At 37.0% G+C, this 17,459-nt stretch overlaps 1 protein-coding gene across 1 annotated transcript; it reads right to left on the bottom strand.

Moving 5' to 3' along the window:
• Positions 1–1,851: 1,851 nt before the first annotated feature.
• Positions 1,852–15,540, bottom strand: samd10a (sterile alpha motif domain containing 10a). Its single transcript, XM_079897912.1, has 5 exons — positions 15,321–15,540; positions 11,329–11,510; positions 6,566–6,734; positions 4,435–4,575; positions 1,852–3,572 (listed from the first exon to the last, which is right to left on the bottom strand). The coding sequence occupies exons 1-5, from the start codon at positions 15,331–15,333 to the stop codon at positions 3,550–3,552; spliced, it is 528 nt and encodes a 175-aa protein (XP_079754038.1). The 5' UTR covers positions 15,334–15,540; the 3' UTR covers positions 1,852–3,549.
• Between the last annotated feature and the right edge of the window lie 1,919 nt (positions 15,541–17,459).

Below are 17,459 nucleotides of genomic sequence, written 5' to 3'. Positions count from 1 at the left end.
TACTAAAAATTATTTATTTTTTTTACTTTTTGCAGGTATTTATATTTAAAATTTACAGTCATTTTCTGTCTGAAAAATGACCCAAAAATATCTCATGAATCACAAATATCCAAATGTTTGGTAAAAAAATAAAAAAATAAAAAATGCTGCAAAATAAGAGTATTTTTGTTAGACACCTGAACTTATAAAAGTGAAATATAACAATAATAATAGGCCTATATATTATATAGAAAAGAACTGTATAGGGTCAACTAAAACGGGCTATTGTAAAGAATTATACACCCCAATATAATAATAATAATAATAATAATAATAAGTGTATTTAAACGACATCTCAAAGGTCAAATCTCAGTTTATGATCTGTTAGGATGTAATCTCTCCATGGTGCGCTAATGGGAACACATGTAGTGTTAGGAGGGAGACCTCAGTCTATAGTTCATTACAATAATAACGCGTCATTAGCGCGCAGCAGAAGCTTGCTGAAACTGGGACAGGAGGGAAGAAGTGGCTTAACTAACGCAATGCTGATTTAGGTTCTTATGATGATTCATTTTATTTCATCATCAGAGCAAAGAAAAGTTGTATTCCGCTGTATGGTGAATAACCGTTCAATATAATGCCAAAAATAAATAATTATTAATTGGCTCAATATAGGTCAATAGCAACGCGTCTGGCAACGTAGGGAAGATGTACACCTCCGTCAAAAAAGCGCACTGACGCTTTCCATTATAATTTCGTATATGCCTATATGTTTTAGAATAACGGATGTTTCGCAGACAGATGTGCTGTGATACCTGTTCGATCGGCTTGAGTTTTTCCTCCTGCACTCCATCTCACACAACATTATTCTCCACTCAGATCCGACTCGCCATGAAGCTGGACTGGACTGTCAGCTGTTAATGCCTCGCGAAACGCATTGTGGGAAATGTAGTTTCGGCACGCTTTGTGAATAGTGAGGGTCATTATTTCTTACAATTCAGTGCCTTTTAAGTCCCAAATACAAGTAATGGCGTTTATTTTAATTGTTTTAACTAAAATGTGTCTTAAATGTCTGGTTTAAAAATAGAAAATAATAAATGTGTTTTTTTATATATTAACTTGAGCAAGGCACCTAACCCCTAATCGCTCCCCGGGCGCCACACAAAGGCTGCCCGCTGCTCTGGGTGTGTATCCACGTTTGCAGTGTGTGTGTGTTAACTACTCACTACTCTGCTCCTAATGTGTGTGCATTAACTTGGATGGGTTAAATGCAGAGGTCAAATTCCAAGTATGGGTTACCATACTTGGCCGTCACGTCACGTGTCACTTTCAAAAAAAAAAAAAAAAAACCTACACATTTCATCAGGCCTCAAATTGTACCTGTTCAGTAATGACATCACAACAGGCCCGTTCACATCAAGAACGATAACTAGGCTATAAAGAAAACCATTAATATTAGCGTCCACACCATAGATCCACACCAGCGATGATTTCGTTCTGTTTATTCTAAGCACGTGCTTGTCTGTCACTTTAAATGCTCGCGCGGATTCTGATTGGCTGTCAGTGTTTTTATTGTTCTTTGGCTGTGATTCCAACGATATCATTTCTCTATGCCGTTATCGTTATGGCTGTGGTGTGAACTCTGCTATTTTTTAATATTGAGAATATTGAAAATAGTATTTTTAGAACTATATCTTTATAGTCCTTGGTGTGAACGGGCTAATTTCTGTTTACTCTTTTTATGATGAAACAAATGCACTTTTAAAAATAGGTTTCTTTTTTTTTTTTCAAAGCTCAAAAGGCACTGATTTGTAGGAATGACCCATATAAAACAATTATAAGAGAAAGAAAACACATTCTCTTTGAAAATGTTGATTAAAGTTGTGCAGGCTGACTTTATTTGAAATAAAAAGTGCACAAAACAGCTTGAGTGCAGCTTGTTTGGAGTACTGTTATCTCTGAACTAATTCCCAAATCACACACATACTCATACACACAAACAAAAAGCATAAAAGGAAAAGGGGGAAAAAAATTGGCTACTTGTTTCATAATGATCACAAACAACTTGTCTTTTAAAATAGCAAGAAGTCTTTTGCAATGTCAAATACATATGCACATAATTATTTACAAATTAATTCAAATTAATTTGATATTCAACATTTGTGATCAATTAGAACTAGTATATAACTGTAGGTCTCAACAATACAAATATGTGTGAAAAAATGCAAATGTTTCTTTTGGTACATCATGTAAAAATGTGACAATGCATTCTGAGAATGTACAATCCAGATTTAACATGAACAGCGCTGCCCGCGGGTAAAAGCACATTGTGAAATCCGAACTGTGGCTAAAAAAACATTTGCCTATTTGTTTAACTGACAAAACAATTAGCTTTTCAACAAAGTAAAGACAATCCTTGAACTAGTTTAACATTTTTCAGAAGAAAACGGTTGCCAATAAAGTATCTTTTAAAACATTTGAAATGCCAATGCACTTCCCACAGTAGAAGAATGTTTGAGTCATGGTGTCACAACACTTAACAATCCATGTTAAGGAATCAGTCTCCTATCATTACTTAAGATAATACATGAGACTCATCACAAAATAATGCAGGAATACACTTTTACAAGTTGTGCGTGTCTCAAACTGCTTTTAGGTTCTCGCACTGCATCATCTTGATGTTTTGATGTGGGTTATCTGAATGGTCTCCCGTGCAAGTCCAGACTTGAGTCTTTCTTGGACACAATGCAGCACGTCATCTGTTTGCCTTAACTTTACATCTGTCATCTGCAATTATCAGACACTTACAGAGCTTTGTAGAATGCTGTTGTCATTGTCACGTGGGGAACTCGTTTGGACGCATTTTATCTCTGTTCCCAGAAACAGAGTCATCTTAAGTTAAAAAGCATATGTATTGTTACAAGAAACAAAAAACAGTACAGCCTATAGCCAGACACAGGAAGTCCAGTTGAGTTCAGAGTACAAATGCAAGGTTCATCTATAATGAGATTTGATTCCAGCAACTCTACCAGCACATTTTGCTTAAACAATACCACAGTCTTGATTGATACGTTTGAGGGCACGTCTGGTAAGGTCACATTCCAGCAGAAAATAGTTTGTTTTCTATGTGCAAAAGGTCTTCATAACACCACGGCTTTTGCACGTTCTGATAGTGTTGCCAGACATCCAGGTTACTGTTGAACGTCTTGCAGACTTTAATCTAGATCAGAGTTTTTACTAAATCCAGGGAGCTTTGGTACAGCCAGCTGGGTCCACCTTCATCAGATACAAAGATTTCGGATTTCTTCTTCATTTTATGATTTTTAAAGCAGATTTTGGATCGATAAATCAAAGGGCGCACATGAAAGCTCCTTTTGTAGGTGTCATCCGAGGTGGTCTGAGTTTTCTTAAGCATAGTGAGGATGTGGAGGCTGAGCTGTATAACTGAAACCTGTCCCCGTGTCCCAGTCCCTGACAGCTCCAGTCAAATGTCTCTGGCCTCAACCTGACTAGACATATTGATGTCCCTTCAGAGTCAGTGTGGTAGAACTACCCCACGCATGGTTGAAGTTATGACAGGTTTCCAGATAGCCCTGGAGAAGAGAGGGACAGTGAAAGAAAATGAATGAATGAATTTAATGTGTAAAAATACCTATGTGTACACATGGTGGACGAGAGAATCCAGGAGACAATATTTCCTTTCTGGGTTTGGGTTTTTAATATAGACTACGGTTCAAAAGTTTGGGGTCGGTAAAATATGTATATATATATATATATTTTTTTTTTTTTTTTTTAAGAAACCTTTATTCATACCTTTATACATTTAAAAAAACTTACCGACCCCAAAATATTGACAGGTAGTATACTTGGGACTATAAACAAGTGACTAATTTCTTATAATTTTTATTTGTCACTACTGACCATTCATAAAATTAATAAAATCCATATTTTGAGTGCATTGATCATTTTATTTGAATGACCGCCTTCAGGTTTATGCATCTAATATAGCTCTAATTGTGGGTAGAAAAAAATAATGCTGTCAGCTTAATAAACTTAATACAAGTAAATATTTTTCATATATTATTTGAATCACTTTTTTTGGCTTATAGTAATCCCTGTAAAATAGTGAATAATAACATTTTAGTAACAACATAATAGCACTTACTATTTTTTTCACAAAATATAATTGGGTCTAATATACATTGAAATATATAGCTGGCTTTATGCATTTGGAATGATGTCCCTTTCAAGGGCGTCAACATATTGTCATCAAAAAATGTAAACCCCCCTGCACTGAAGCATTACAACACTGCTAGGGAGAGATAAATAGGCACAAATACACCAAACCCCACAACTTTCATTTTTCCTTATGCAACATTATCGCTTTAGGTCATGCCACCTGCTGCAGAATCTTTCTTCCTCATTTTTGCTCTTTATTCACACACACATACACACCTCTACTTAGCAGCTGTAAGTTGCGCCCTTCCTCTTGTACTTGTAGTTGTAGAACCTGCTGGAGAAGCTCTTGTCTCAGAGTCTCCTGAACCAAACCCATCCGTTCTAACTTCTCGCCATTCAGTCTCAAAAGAGCACGACCTGACAAAGACAAATTGACAGAAAGAGAGACAATTTCAGTAGGCATGAGCTCTTTGGAAACACACAAGCTCTGCAGCCTCTGCATTATGTATGCACAGTTTTGCTGGCAGCTATAAACAAGTTACAGCATTGCAAATCCCCGTAAGGTTGTTATCGCTGTGTTCCCAGTGATCTTTGCATGTGTGACTATGGTAACATGCTGTGTGGAACTGCAGCCTGAGGGCACAGGCCGCCCCGGGTTCTTTTCCCACTTTGTATCCAACTGAGCCTCTCGTGCTGTGACTCTAAACACTTCAGTCCACAGCTTTGCAGAAAAACCATTGTGGCTGTATTTCATCCTCATGTTTTTAACTCCCTGAATTCCTTTTCTCTCAATTTCCTTTTCTTTAGATCTCACCCAAGATCACCCAAGTGTCTGTGATCTTGATGCTTTGTATCCACCGAGAGAGAATAGGAGAACCTCATGGGTCCCTAGTAAGCGAGATCATGTTCAAGGAGTGAGTGGGAGAAGCAGCGGTCTAAGCTGTGAGTGAGACCCTGTGACACACTTGGATACATGAGATGCATATACAAGCAAGAATTCTTCAAATCCAACAAAAATAAATGAAGGATATCAGTATGGCCAGCGAGTCTTAGCTTCTAGCAAGTGGAGAGTCATTGGTGTGGACAAGGGGTCAAGGTTTGGTTGGTTAGCATGGCCACATTTGCCCCTGCTGGTAGATGCTGAAACTACACCATCTGGCTGCATCTTCCTGCACTGATGGCCAATCAAAATTTTTCACGTATTCCAACTTAATGTTTTGGCAAACATCAAACACTACTGGTCAAAAGATTCAGATCTTTAAGATTTGTTTAAATAATTTTGAAAGAAGGCTCTTTCAATGCTTTTATAACCACTAGGGCTGGCCCCAAGGGGAGGCATTAGCGGGCCATGCCCCCCCAAACGAGTTACTAACCCTAACCTGTTGATCGATCATCACCCGGCCAGTAAAAGCTCTTAGGTCTGCCAATCAAAGGCTTTTAGTTGTTCCAAAAACCAGACTAAAGTCTAGTAGCGATCGGGCAATCGCCATAGCCACTTCTAACCTTTGGAACAGCTTGCCAATTCAAATCAGAACTGCCCCTACATTACCACTTTTAAATCAAAGTTAAAAATGTTTATTTGATCTGTCTTATAATCTGTGATGTGTTGCTTTACTGTTTATGCTCTGTTTATTCATTTGCGACTTTGTGCCTGTCTGAATGTATGTTATGGTTATGTATTTTACTTATATCTTCATGTATAAGTTATCTCCACAATTAAGTGCTTTATAAATAAATTAAAATTGAATTGATTCTTTTTGGAAGCCCTTAACATCTTGAAATTGTCATTTTTTCTTTGTCTTTCACAGCTCAGGCAAGTAGCTGTGCATGTTCATGTGGCGCCATCAGCTACAGAGTTGTCGCAATGTCATTTTCCTAATTATGTGGAAAATGACATAGCTCAGATGAATGGCTCAAAAACAAAACAGTGTCCATGACCATATATGTCAGATTTCTAATCGTGTACATGCGAGTTTCCTGTGCCAGTGCTTTACTTTTTTTTTTTAATATTGAAAATGGAGCAGGAAAGAGTAGAGCACAGTAAATTCAGAGGTTGAGAATGAAATCGTATCAGTTCTTTGACAAGATACGTGTTTTGAGGAGAGTAGATGAGCACAGGTTGGCTGACCTTCAGCTAAAAGGGTAATGCTTCTGTCATACCATATGAGATTCAGTAGATGTGTTGGTGTCAGGGGATTGGTCTTACTGCTGAGTATGCGGTACCTTTAAAAAGGTGTTTTTTTTTTTTGCAGGATCGCTACTGTGATGTGAGATTTTATACAGAATGTTACTATATGCATATGCAGTTTCATATGAATAATGGCTTACATGTTACCATCATGTATAGGGATATAAATTACATGCAATAGCAACAATTTTATTTTATTTTTTAAGTTGGATCACACACCTGTAATTGCGTGGTGGGAAAAGGCTTCCACATAGGTCAAGTAGTTGTGCGGACAGTGCTTCTTCAGCCATCTGCACACGTCCTGCTGAGACCACAGAACCACTGGCCTGGAGAGACACGGCAAGGTGGGGCTGGTGTGGTAAACAGAGTACGATTCACCTGAACGTAACTGCAAGAGAAAGAAATAGAGCATGGGAAAGAGAGAGACAGAGACAGGGAAACTCATTTAAATATGCATTTCACAGAGAAGTGAAACCGAAAAACAAATCTCAAAATGTGACTGAATTGTGTGCATCCTTCTGGAGTCCTACCATGCATGAATGCACAACTTTTTATAGCACTACTAATTTGAAACCAATCTCTTGCACAGTAATAAAAAAAAAGATAAACAGCTCTCCCTCCTGCTAAGACCTCTGGGAAATATACAATTTTTTTTTTTTTTTATAAAAGAAAAAATAACAATGCTCCAAGTCATGCACTGGCTGTGATTAAGATGGATGTTTTCATCTCACACAGCCACCTGATTGGCCGCCTGATGGACACGGCCATGATTCTGCACATTGAGCTGTATAAATGAAGGCCATTCGAGATTGATTAGCATTCGTTACAACGGCTGCGCTAGTGACATGAGCCACAATAACACTTGCTTAACTTTCATCGCACACTTCCATATGGCAAATGGTTAACGGACTGCATTTATATAGCGCTTTCAACAGACCCATGGCCACCAAAGCGCTTTACATATTGCCTCACATTCACCCATTCATTCACTCATTCATACACCGACGGCGGTGTCAGCCATGCAAGGCGCCATCCAGCCCGTCGGGAGCAGCTGGGGTTAGGTGTCTTGCTCATGGACACCTCGACACTTGGTCAGGTGGAACTGGGGATGATCACCAACATATGAACGCAGACTAGACTTAGCATTGCATTGCAAAATGTTGTTTTCGAAAGAAATTAATACTTTTATTTAGCCAGGACAGAATCAATTGATCAAAGTGACAGTAAGGTATTTATAATGTTACATATATTTCTATATCAAATAAAAGCTGTTCTTTTGAACTTATCCATTATGGTTTTCACAAAAAAATTATAAATTTAATAAAAAATTAATACTTTTTTTTATAAATTTGATAATAATAAGAAAAGTTTCCTAAGCACCAAATCAGCATCAGAATGATTTCTGAAGGATCATGTGATACTGAAGAAAAATGATGCTGAAAATTCAGATTTGCCATCACAGGAATAAACTATATTTTAAAATACATTAAAATAGAAAACATTTCTATTAATTGTAATAATTCACAATTTTACTGTATTTTTTATCAAATAAATGCAGCTTTGGTGAGCATAAGAGTCTTATTTCAAAAACATTCAAAATCGTACCAACACCAAATCAAACTCTAATTTATAATATTATATATTATTTATATATTCTATTCTACTATTTCGGAATATGTTGGGTCGCCATAAAATCTGGGTCCTGAAGCGAATCTTGTTTCATAAAATAACTGTGCTTTGCATATTTTCTTCCCTTTCCTTAGTGCTCCGTTTCATTAACAGTCATTTATCCTAACACAATCACAGCCCTCCATTTTCTCACTTCTCCCTCTATTTGTTTCGTTTTTCTAAGCCATTTACCACCATCTGTACCCCATCCCTCAAGTTCATCTTCAATTTTCTTTCTCCTTCACAGTTTTTCCCCCATCTCTCCTGCTCCCTTTCTCTCTCCTCTCCCTCGGGCAACTTTCTACTTTGTGCCTTTGCTGTGTTTGCCCTTGAGGGCAGTGGGGAATTCTTTCTTCTGCAACTGCAGGAAATCGCACACATTCATTCTTGCACATGCACATACATGTATGCATGCATGCACACATATAGGCTGAATAAGTGACTGTTCCACTCAGCTGGTTTTGGGAGGGATGCACATCTCAACTGTCTCTAATGCTCTCTGTAGGGCATAAACACACCAAGGTCCCTCTAAGCCCTTGCAGATGAGAACATGAGACTATCAAGCATGTCAGTGAATGCATTTACATCTGCACCCATCTTTTTTTAACTACCTGCTCTCACAGTAAACAATGAACATACTATTGTTTGTGGCTTAAATGGATCTGATTAAGTAGCTGTCTTTTTACAAACGTTTAATGCCAATTATTCAAGATTCTCTCTTGAATTGCGCTCTATGCCATTCGAAGTCTTGAGAGAGGAATTCACAACACTTGAAGATAATATTAATTATTTATAGTATGATTTCCATTGACATGGACCCCAGAGAATCAGTGTGAGCACAATAAAGAAAAAAATACAAACCCACAAATGCATACACATAATAGTCACATTTTTTACTACAAACAGACAACTTGAGTTCTTCATTTCTTCTTTGATCATTCTGAGATGGCATTGCTGCGGAAAGTGGCGTGTCTCGGCAAAGTTTATAGACAATAACAATAAAATAAGATGAAAGTGAGAAAACATTTGTGATAAAAGTGACATGTTTTTCTATTTTCTTTTCTTCTTTGTTAACTTTTTTTCTGGGATGAGCACACTGTGTGGTGAGATGTCAGTGAGTCTTTTATGTACTGACATAGACACAACTGCATTGTTAAGAAAAATACTAACAAGAGTAGCTGATATGAACAAAGGATTTGTGTATGAAGCCATTAGGGGAAGAGATAAAACAGAGCTGTTTCTCTGTCCTGTCACTGTAGGATAAGGCTAACAAGGTCACCAATCATTAAAAACGGTTTAAATTAAGGCCAAAAAAGTGCAGAGGTTAGTTGGAATCTCATCAGCTCCTGTTTGGGGTTTTCATAAGGAATAAATTAACATAGACGTCTGATCACACCAAGCTTTTGATCATGGATTCACTTTTTGGAAAATCAAAGGCAAACACTCTGAACCTTTGCACTCTGATCCGGTTCAGCAAAATCCAACAAATTTAAACCCAAGTTCAAAAGATTCACCTTAAGTCTGGTGTTCCTCTTCCAATTACTCTGGCAAAAAGCAAGATTTGCGAACGATTTAGATATTGTACTGGTGTTTGAGATTTGAAATAAAATAGATGAGACAATAAAAACAGATGAAAGATTTTGCCATGTTTATGCATTAAATAATATTAGTATATAACATATATATATATATATATATATATATATATATATATATATATATATATATATATATATATATATATATATGCTGTTCTTTTGAAATTTCTATTTAATCAAAGAATCCTGAAAAAATGTATCAGTTTCCACAAAAACATTAAGCAGCAAAAGCCTTTTTCATTGTGTAATAATAAATGTTTCTTTAGCAGCAAATCAGCAATTTAAAATGATTTCTTAAGGATCGTGTGAAACTGAAGACTGGAGTAATGATGCTGAAAATTCAGCTTTGCCATCACAGGAATAAATTGCATTTAAAAAATATATTACAAAATAAAACAAGTTCATTTGAATTGTAATATTATTTCACAATATTACAGTTTTTTACTGTATTTTTGATCAATTAAATGCAGCCTTGGGGAGCATATAAGATACTTCTTTCAAAATGACTCCTTTTAATTCATATTTAATCCACTAAACACAAAATGTCCAAAAGAACAGAACCTCTGCTGAGTTCACAGATGAGATAAAAAACTAATTTAGCACTAGAAAAAGAAATGGAAAAGAAAATGGAAATGACCACAGAACACTGGATTTGCCTTAAGTAATTACTTTTGAATACTATTAATTAAATGCAGAACACAAACTCATTAAGATAATATTATCTATCTATCTCAGTTTAACGAAATCAGGTTTGGGCCTAATTATTATCTGCAAACCTGTTGTAAACTCTAAGAGGAGTCTAATTGTGCGGGTGAGACTGACTTTGACCCACAAAGCTCTGCAAACCCGACTAGAGGCACTTGCTTCATTAATATGCTAATGCAGAAGATCAAATGAAGTTAAAAACACACATTACGACCCATATAGCTGCTCACAGTGCTCAAATCAGCAGTGCCCATGTGACCTGAGGCCCACAAGGCTTTTTAAAGCCATTCTGTGGAGAGTGGTCTCTCTCTTCAGAACCCTCTGGCCTAACAGCATAACTCGTTACTACAAACTAAAGCTTTTAGATGGCTGGAAAGAGAGAGGAAGCCTTTTGTTGCCAGTCTGCCCTCCTCCACCTTTTTTAATGCACAGGTTTTCATACAAGTGCATTTCTGAGAAACATTTTTCACACTATTAATAATGCAACAACCGACCGCCATACATTATATTTGCACACAAATTCTCTAATCACACCTTTTAATGACCAAACTATGGATCTGCATTGCATTAACTCTGCAGTATAAAAACTAGTTTCAACAGCCTACTTCCCTATTTTTTCACAGCTGTCAAATTCCTTTGCATTGCAAATAGTGAAGTTACTAGTTTATCTATTCATATGACTCATGAATATGGTAATCAGCAATAGCAACATTTTTGAGTAGCTTGCCCAACACTGTTCTTTCACAACGTCCTCTTTTGATCAATTACAACATCATGTGAAAATGCAACAGTAAGAGCTTGAAAGAGCTTCGGTTTTGACACTCATATTAATGAGGTGGTACAAAATGCTGATAATTTGAAGCTGATACAGGGAATACATAATAAACTGCTTGACTTTGTTCTTATCTTTATTTAATCAGAAGAAGAGGACTCGTGTCTTTCTCATGCTCAATGTAGACTCATATTCAGATGGACTGAGATGTTCGGTACATATTTCCTTCTTGGTCTCACCTGCAGTCCTTCGGTTCCAGGCTGCTGCAGTAGTTTGACTGGTCGACCACCCGCTGTTTTGCGCCCGTGCCCCTCGTGCCAGGTAAGGTTTCCACCTGCACAACGACTCAATTGGTACTTAAAATCCTCTGGAAGAGCCCTGTACTCCACCGCAGGGCGACAGAAGGTAAAACTGGAGGCCGCTGCAATACAAAAAGAGAGATTTGGCATTCATTTAGACATACATTCCATCCTTCTTACTTGTGTTTTCACTTCCCCCTTCAGAAAGACACAGACCACTGAGATGTACAGCTTGACTAGTGCCTTGTGGGAGATTCAGTGTTTACATTCATCAAAAATGCTGTGGTTACAGGTCAGTTCAAGGACTGGATTTGTCATTAGGTGTTTTGGTGGTTAAGAAAGAGTTTAGGCTCAAGTAAAAGCTAAGCCTCGACAAAAAGTAATGTTTGAAAGACCCGTATCTGCCGCGGCTGACTGGGCGGCTTGGATTCTTCCCAAAATAATAACTAAAGATACTAGTCAGCAAAGTTAATGGGAAAATTATGCATTAGAGTGTCAGAGGGCGATAAACCAGCAGAGCATTTGTAGCCCGTGGGGTAATCTAATGAAAAGCATATGAGGCTCCAGATTTCCAGGAAGGAAAACTTTAAGTGCTGCTAAATACCAAACGACTCTGAAACATAAGTTCTTGCTGAGCTAGACAAAAACTAGCATTTGCAATTCATGATACAATTAACTGGAAACTTTTGTTGAGACCTTTCTGGTACAAAACATGCTATATAATACTCTTTTAAAATCCTTTACTTACCCTCACGTCGTTCCAAACCTGTATGACTTTCTTTCTTTAAAAAAAAAAAAAAGATACTTTGAAAAATTAATGTTTCAAATTAAATTTGAAAAATGTCAGTGTTGTTTTTGGACCCCACTGGCTTTTGGACCCCATTTAAAAATGAAAATGTTCAAATACAAATGTGTACATAATAGCTGTGCGTATAACACTGTGAAAATGTGCATATTTCAAAAAGCAATACAGCAGACCAGCACATAGTTTCGCTCGACTGGTGACTGTAAATGAGTCGGTGGGCAGCATAAGCAGATTTTCTCCCACAAGCTGCGAGAGGCCAGTGCATTAACAGACAAAGACAGATACAGTGTGCGTACGTGCTCATTAAAACCTCACGCTTCTAATCACCACCTTAGTCTTAGCACAAACGAGTACAATCAGTCATCTCCGTGCATGGCAGTGTGCGTGTGATGGTATTATATCTGTATGTGCGTGTGTGCATAAGCAAGAGTTGATGAGAGGGAAAGACTATAAGTTTGTGTGTGTGTGTGTGTGTGTGTGTTTGAAAGTGGAGGCCAGGATGAGATAAAAGGGATGTCTTTTGCTCTCGTTCCCTGCAGCCTCGCAGGCGGCTACAAAGGCCGTCCTCATCAAGAGTGCATGGGGGATGCCTGCCTGTATGAATGCATTTGGGATGGAGTCAGAGTTGAACACAGTCTTTCATCGCTGTGCCTCTGAAGCAGACATTAGAGAGATGTCGCACTACTGTGGCTGGGGGGTGAAAACACGTCAAGGCCTGTTAGTCTTGGACAGATGTTGCCCTTATTTGCTATATTTGTGTGCAAAAAGATGTGCTCCTAAATCTAGAAACAGTATCTCCTCCTGAAAGCTTATAAAGGGAAATAGAAAAGTCTATAGGCAGCAGAGTTTTTATATTACTGTTCAAAAGTTTGGGGGTCGGTAAGATTTTTTAATGGTTTTGAAAGAAGTCTCTTATCATCATCAAGGCAGCTTATATTTTGAAATATTTTTACAAATTAAAATAACTCTTTTCTATTGTAATGTATTTTGAAATGTGTTTTATTCCTGTGATGGCAAGTTGAATTTTCAGTCTTCAGTGTCACATGATCCTTCAGAAATCATTCTAATTTGCTGATTTGGTGCTCAAGAAAGATTTCTTATTATTATCAATGCTGAAGTCACTTGTGTTGCTGACCCATATATTCAAATGATAAATTTTTTCAGGATTCATTGATGAATATAAAGTTCAAAAGAAAAGTGTTTATTTGAAAAATATTTTTTTGTAACATTATACATGACTTTAATCTCCCTTTTAATTAATTTAATGTGACCTTGCTGAATAAAAGTATTAATTTATAAATTGCATAGTGAATGATATTATTGTATCAAAAAGCATGTCTATGTTCAAGGCCATAAACAACTTAGATAATGATTAATCTAAGATGAATATGCAGATTAGTGTTAGGTTTTCCAGTGTCTGAATCGTACATTTTTTTTAATCCTCTTTTTTTAATTCTGTATAACACAAAATGCAACTTATCAAAATGCTCATGTTACTCTTTTCCATACTATAAAAGTAAAAGGTGAAGAGTCATTGTCAAGCTGCAAAAAAGCACCATAAATTTACTCAATAAGACTTGTAGCACTATATTCTGAAATGTAGCACTATATTCTAAATCTTCTGAAGTCATATGATATGTTTGTATGAAGAGCAGACCGAAATTGAAATTTTATTGCATCTTTATTTTTTTTGGTCATTCTATAAGCTTGAAATAGCACTGATCACCATTTATATCCATTGTATGGAAAAAGCACCATCAATTTGTGATCTACCAAAGAAATGAGTTCAGAACGGCATGAGTGTGAGTACATGATGACAATTTAAACTTTTAGTTGTCCTTCAATCTTGAATATGTGGTTACAGCCACACTTCATGATGCCAATATGAAAGAACAAACCAACCAAAGATCAATCTCTAAATTCATATTATATTACAGATTTATCATCCATGGCAGCGCTTCATTCCCTAAAGCACAAGCACATAATTAAATCCAGGCCAAGGTGTTTTTCTCACCTGCTGCACCCACTGGACCGAACTAACGATGTGCTCTCTTGTGAGAGCCAAGCAAGTTTGCCAAAGATCTCTGAACAGCATGAGGGGTTTGAACTTGGGAAGGGAGGGAAACACAACATCTGTGTGAAATAATGAGCTACAGACCGAAAGAGAGAGAGAGAGAGAGAGAGAGAGAGAGAGAGAGAGAGAGAGAGAGAGAGAGAGAGAGAGAGAGAGAGAGAGAGAGAGAGAGAGAGAGAGAGAGAGAGAGAGAGAGAGAGAGAGAGAGAGATGCTTCAGATGTGTTTGGCCTCATTATCTATGCAGATGAATGCAAAAATGAATATGCAAGCCACATTAAAGTGGTGTATGACACAAACCGCTCAGCAGGTAACTGGTTCACCAGAAAAGTATAGATACTCAGTTTCAATGTGATCTCAGTCTGGAAAAAGAAAGAAGATTGGGGTTTTCTTTTGAGGTTTTGAAGGACATGTTGAGACGTAGATTCTCGAGCAGAATTTTGTCAATGAGAAGCCACGATTAGCCTATGTGTCAACACCTTTCAATTTACACAACCAAAACTACAAAACGTTCACAGAAACAGATAATAATTTACTCAAACTTCACAAAATGTCAAATGAATTATTTTGCCATTTTACACTTATACTAAATAGTCGGATAAATAAAAATAATATTGCTTGCAAATGACTCAAATTCTTTTGAACTCATTCATATTAAAAGTCTGACACTGCACACACACTAAAGCCCCCCATACACACATTAATAATCAGACTGTCAACCTACTTAATTCTTTAAAACTAACCATGTCACTGTGTACAAGGCAATTCTATCCTGAGTAGATATGCCTTTAACTGAAACCTATATGAAAATTATTAAAATTATAAGAAATGCAAATGCCCATCTGAGTGCTATTTCAACACCAATGTTACATTCAAATTATAGCATAGGCTATATGAAATATATTCAAACCATATAATCAGGAAATTAAAAAGATATTACATCTAAAATATATTATGGGACAACTGATAGCCTACCTCGAGTCATCTCTAGCTTGCAACGTACCATCTAACTACTACGATCATCTTTTTGATGAAAATAAAACTAAATAATTACCGTCTACTGCCATGTCAACAATCCAGACTCTGCGACAATGCTCCTGTTAGATTAAAAGTTGCGAGCTGAAGAGTCCCATTTCCACCCTGGGCGCACTGAAAGGTGTTTCTTCAGCAGGTAGCCTACATCCAGTGTGTAGTGATCGACTCGCGCTTCGCAATGTCAAATATGAGAGTAGGCTACACATATCGCGCGCTGCACACATTCTCACGCTGACGCCTCCCCACGCGCACTGTTTACCTCAACCACCTCATGAAGCTTTTCATATTTTGAGAATAAAATTAAATAATAAATAAATAAATAATTCATCTTCATTAAATCATCTATGCTATATCTTTAAAATATATTATCTCTCTTGTACAAAGAGTAAAATATAGCCTAAATAGTAGCCTAGGTTATGCTATTATTTTTTAATGCACGCAACAAATAAAACCGGCTTTGCTAAATTGCCTCTTAAAAAGTAGCCTAATTAAAAATGTGTAGTTTATCTGTAAACCCTCTTGCTTGGTGTATTAGGTTATTTCTAATCGTTATATATTTGTCACAAAAGGGGTGTTTCGTGAGAAACTGTCGTCTGATTCTCTCTCACGTCCAACTGGCAGCAAGCAAAGCCTGTAATTAGTCTGTGAACTTCAACAAGCACAATATGGGGATGCATTTCTGTGACCCATCATCAGGGCCGGATTAACATAAGGGCTAGGTGGGGCTGAAGCCCCAGGGCCCACGGGATTAGGGGGCCCGTGATTGGCTGGAGGAAATGAGATTGTCAAGTCATAGGTGGTTGATTTGTGTATAATAAAATAACAAGAAGTTATTGGAAAATGTGCCTGACTGATATAATTCACCGGCCAATCAAATTAACTCTACAATTTGCGCTATGACGTTGGGAAACGCCTCTTTTCGTTATGTTTTCATATAGAACATGGGAATAAATCGCTCGCAGGAGTTCAAAAATGATGAAAAAAAAGTGATAGTGGTGCACAAAAAAGGAAAAACAAACTCGAAAGGCAGAAAAGGGATGCAAAAATTCCTAAACTAACTAACTACTTGGGTTCACTTTCATCCGTGCCCGTGGAAGACCCCGAGTGCAGCGGCAGCAGCCCACAGCTTCACCCTCCTGCCTCGTCACCGATCCGCGTGTTTTAGATGTCGAAGAAGGGAAGCAAGCAGCTGAAGTAAGTTAATGAGTTAAGCACTATTTGGATGTTTCTCGTGGAGTCGTAAGGTATTTTCAATACGGGCTATAGGTGATTTTATTGCAGTCTGAATCGGAATGTCAGTGTTTTTTTCTCCCACCACCCACCTGCGTAAAAATCCCCGGCCGAATTACGAACATCAAGGTCCAATATATCCAAGGTACATGGGCATTTTTTGCCCCGATGAGTTTTTGTCTTATTGTAATATTAGGCTACATAATATAAAATAAATATATCACACAAGTAAAAGCGCAGTTTTCCCCAAATATCAGCACAATTGCTAATGTGATATATGTTATGCAACAATGAGTTGACCAATAAGTTAACATTGAGAGTTACGTTTTAGTTTATCGTCATTTCGCCGATGGAAATTCCAAAATGAAACCACAGCAGAAACAATCTCTGAAACTGATAGGGGTGATTCGTTACTGAATAATTTGCGTTTTGAACGAATGGGTTCATTTAATGATACATTGACTCCTCGTTTGCTTCGTCGTTGAATCAAACAGCTGTTTGAACAAATCGGTTGAATGAATGACTCGCTTATTAAGACAGTGACTTGCCGCCACCTACTGGTAGTTTTAGTTTCATACTTAATGTACCCTTTAATTAGAAATTAAAAATTTAATATTTTTATATTTAAATATTAAATAAAATAACAATCATAGCATTTATGTAATTGTAAATGCAGTGTAAATGTATTAATATTTTTTTTACAGATATCCACATGAGAAACAATTACCATCTAGGGCTTTAGAAAGCAAATGTTTTATTAATGCTTACTTTGTCCCTTTAGATAAAATGAGAGAAATAGCCATAAATGCACTTATGGAAGGGAAGGGGGTAAAAATGTTTTATCAATAAAATGTTCCCAAAATGAACCAAGAAATTATGTGGAGTAATTTTTATCATGATGTTCCATCAAAATCTGTGCAGTAGAGGG

This window comes from Squalius cephalus, assembly GCF_949319135.1.
Source record: "Squalius cephalus genome assembly, chromosome: 16".
NCBI lineage: Eukaryota > Metazoa > Chordata > Actinopteri > Cypriniformes > Leuciscidae > Squalius > Squalius cephalus.
Note: the sequence above shows the minus strand (reverse complement) of the source record. Positions and strands in the feature narration are given on the sequence as shown.

What these genes read in the sequence shown, in the direction of transcription:
- samd10a (XM_079897912.1), bottom strand. An exon ending in CTGGAACCGAAGGACTGCAG is followed by an intron (nt 6,735 to 11,328) that starts GTGAGACCAAGA and finishes TTTCTCTTGCAG; the next exon opens with TTACGTTCAGGTGAATCGTA. An exon ending in CTTACAGCTGCTAAGTAGAG is followed by an intron (nt 3,573 to 4,434) that starts GTGTGTATGTGT and finishes TCTCTTCTCCAG; the next exon opens with GGCTATCTGGAAACCTGTCA.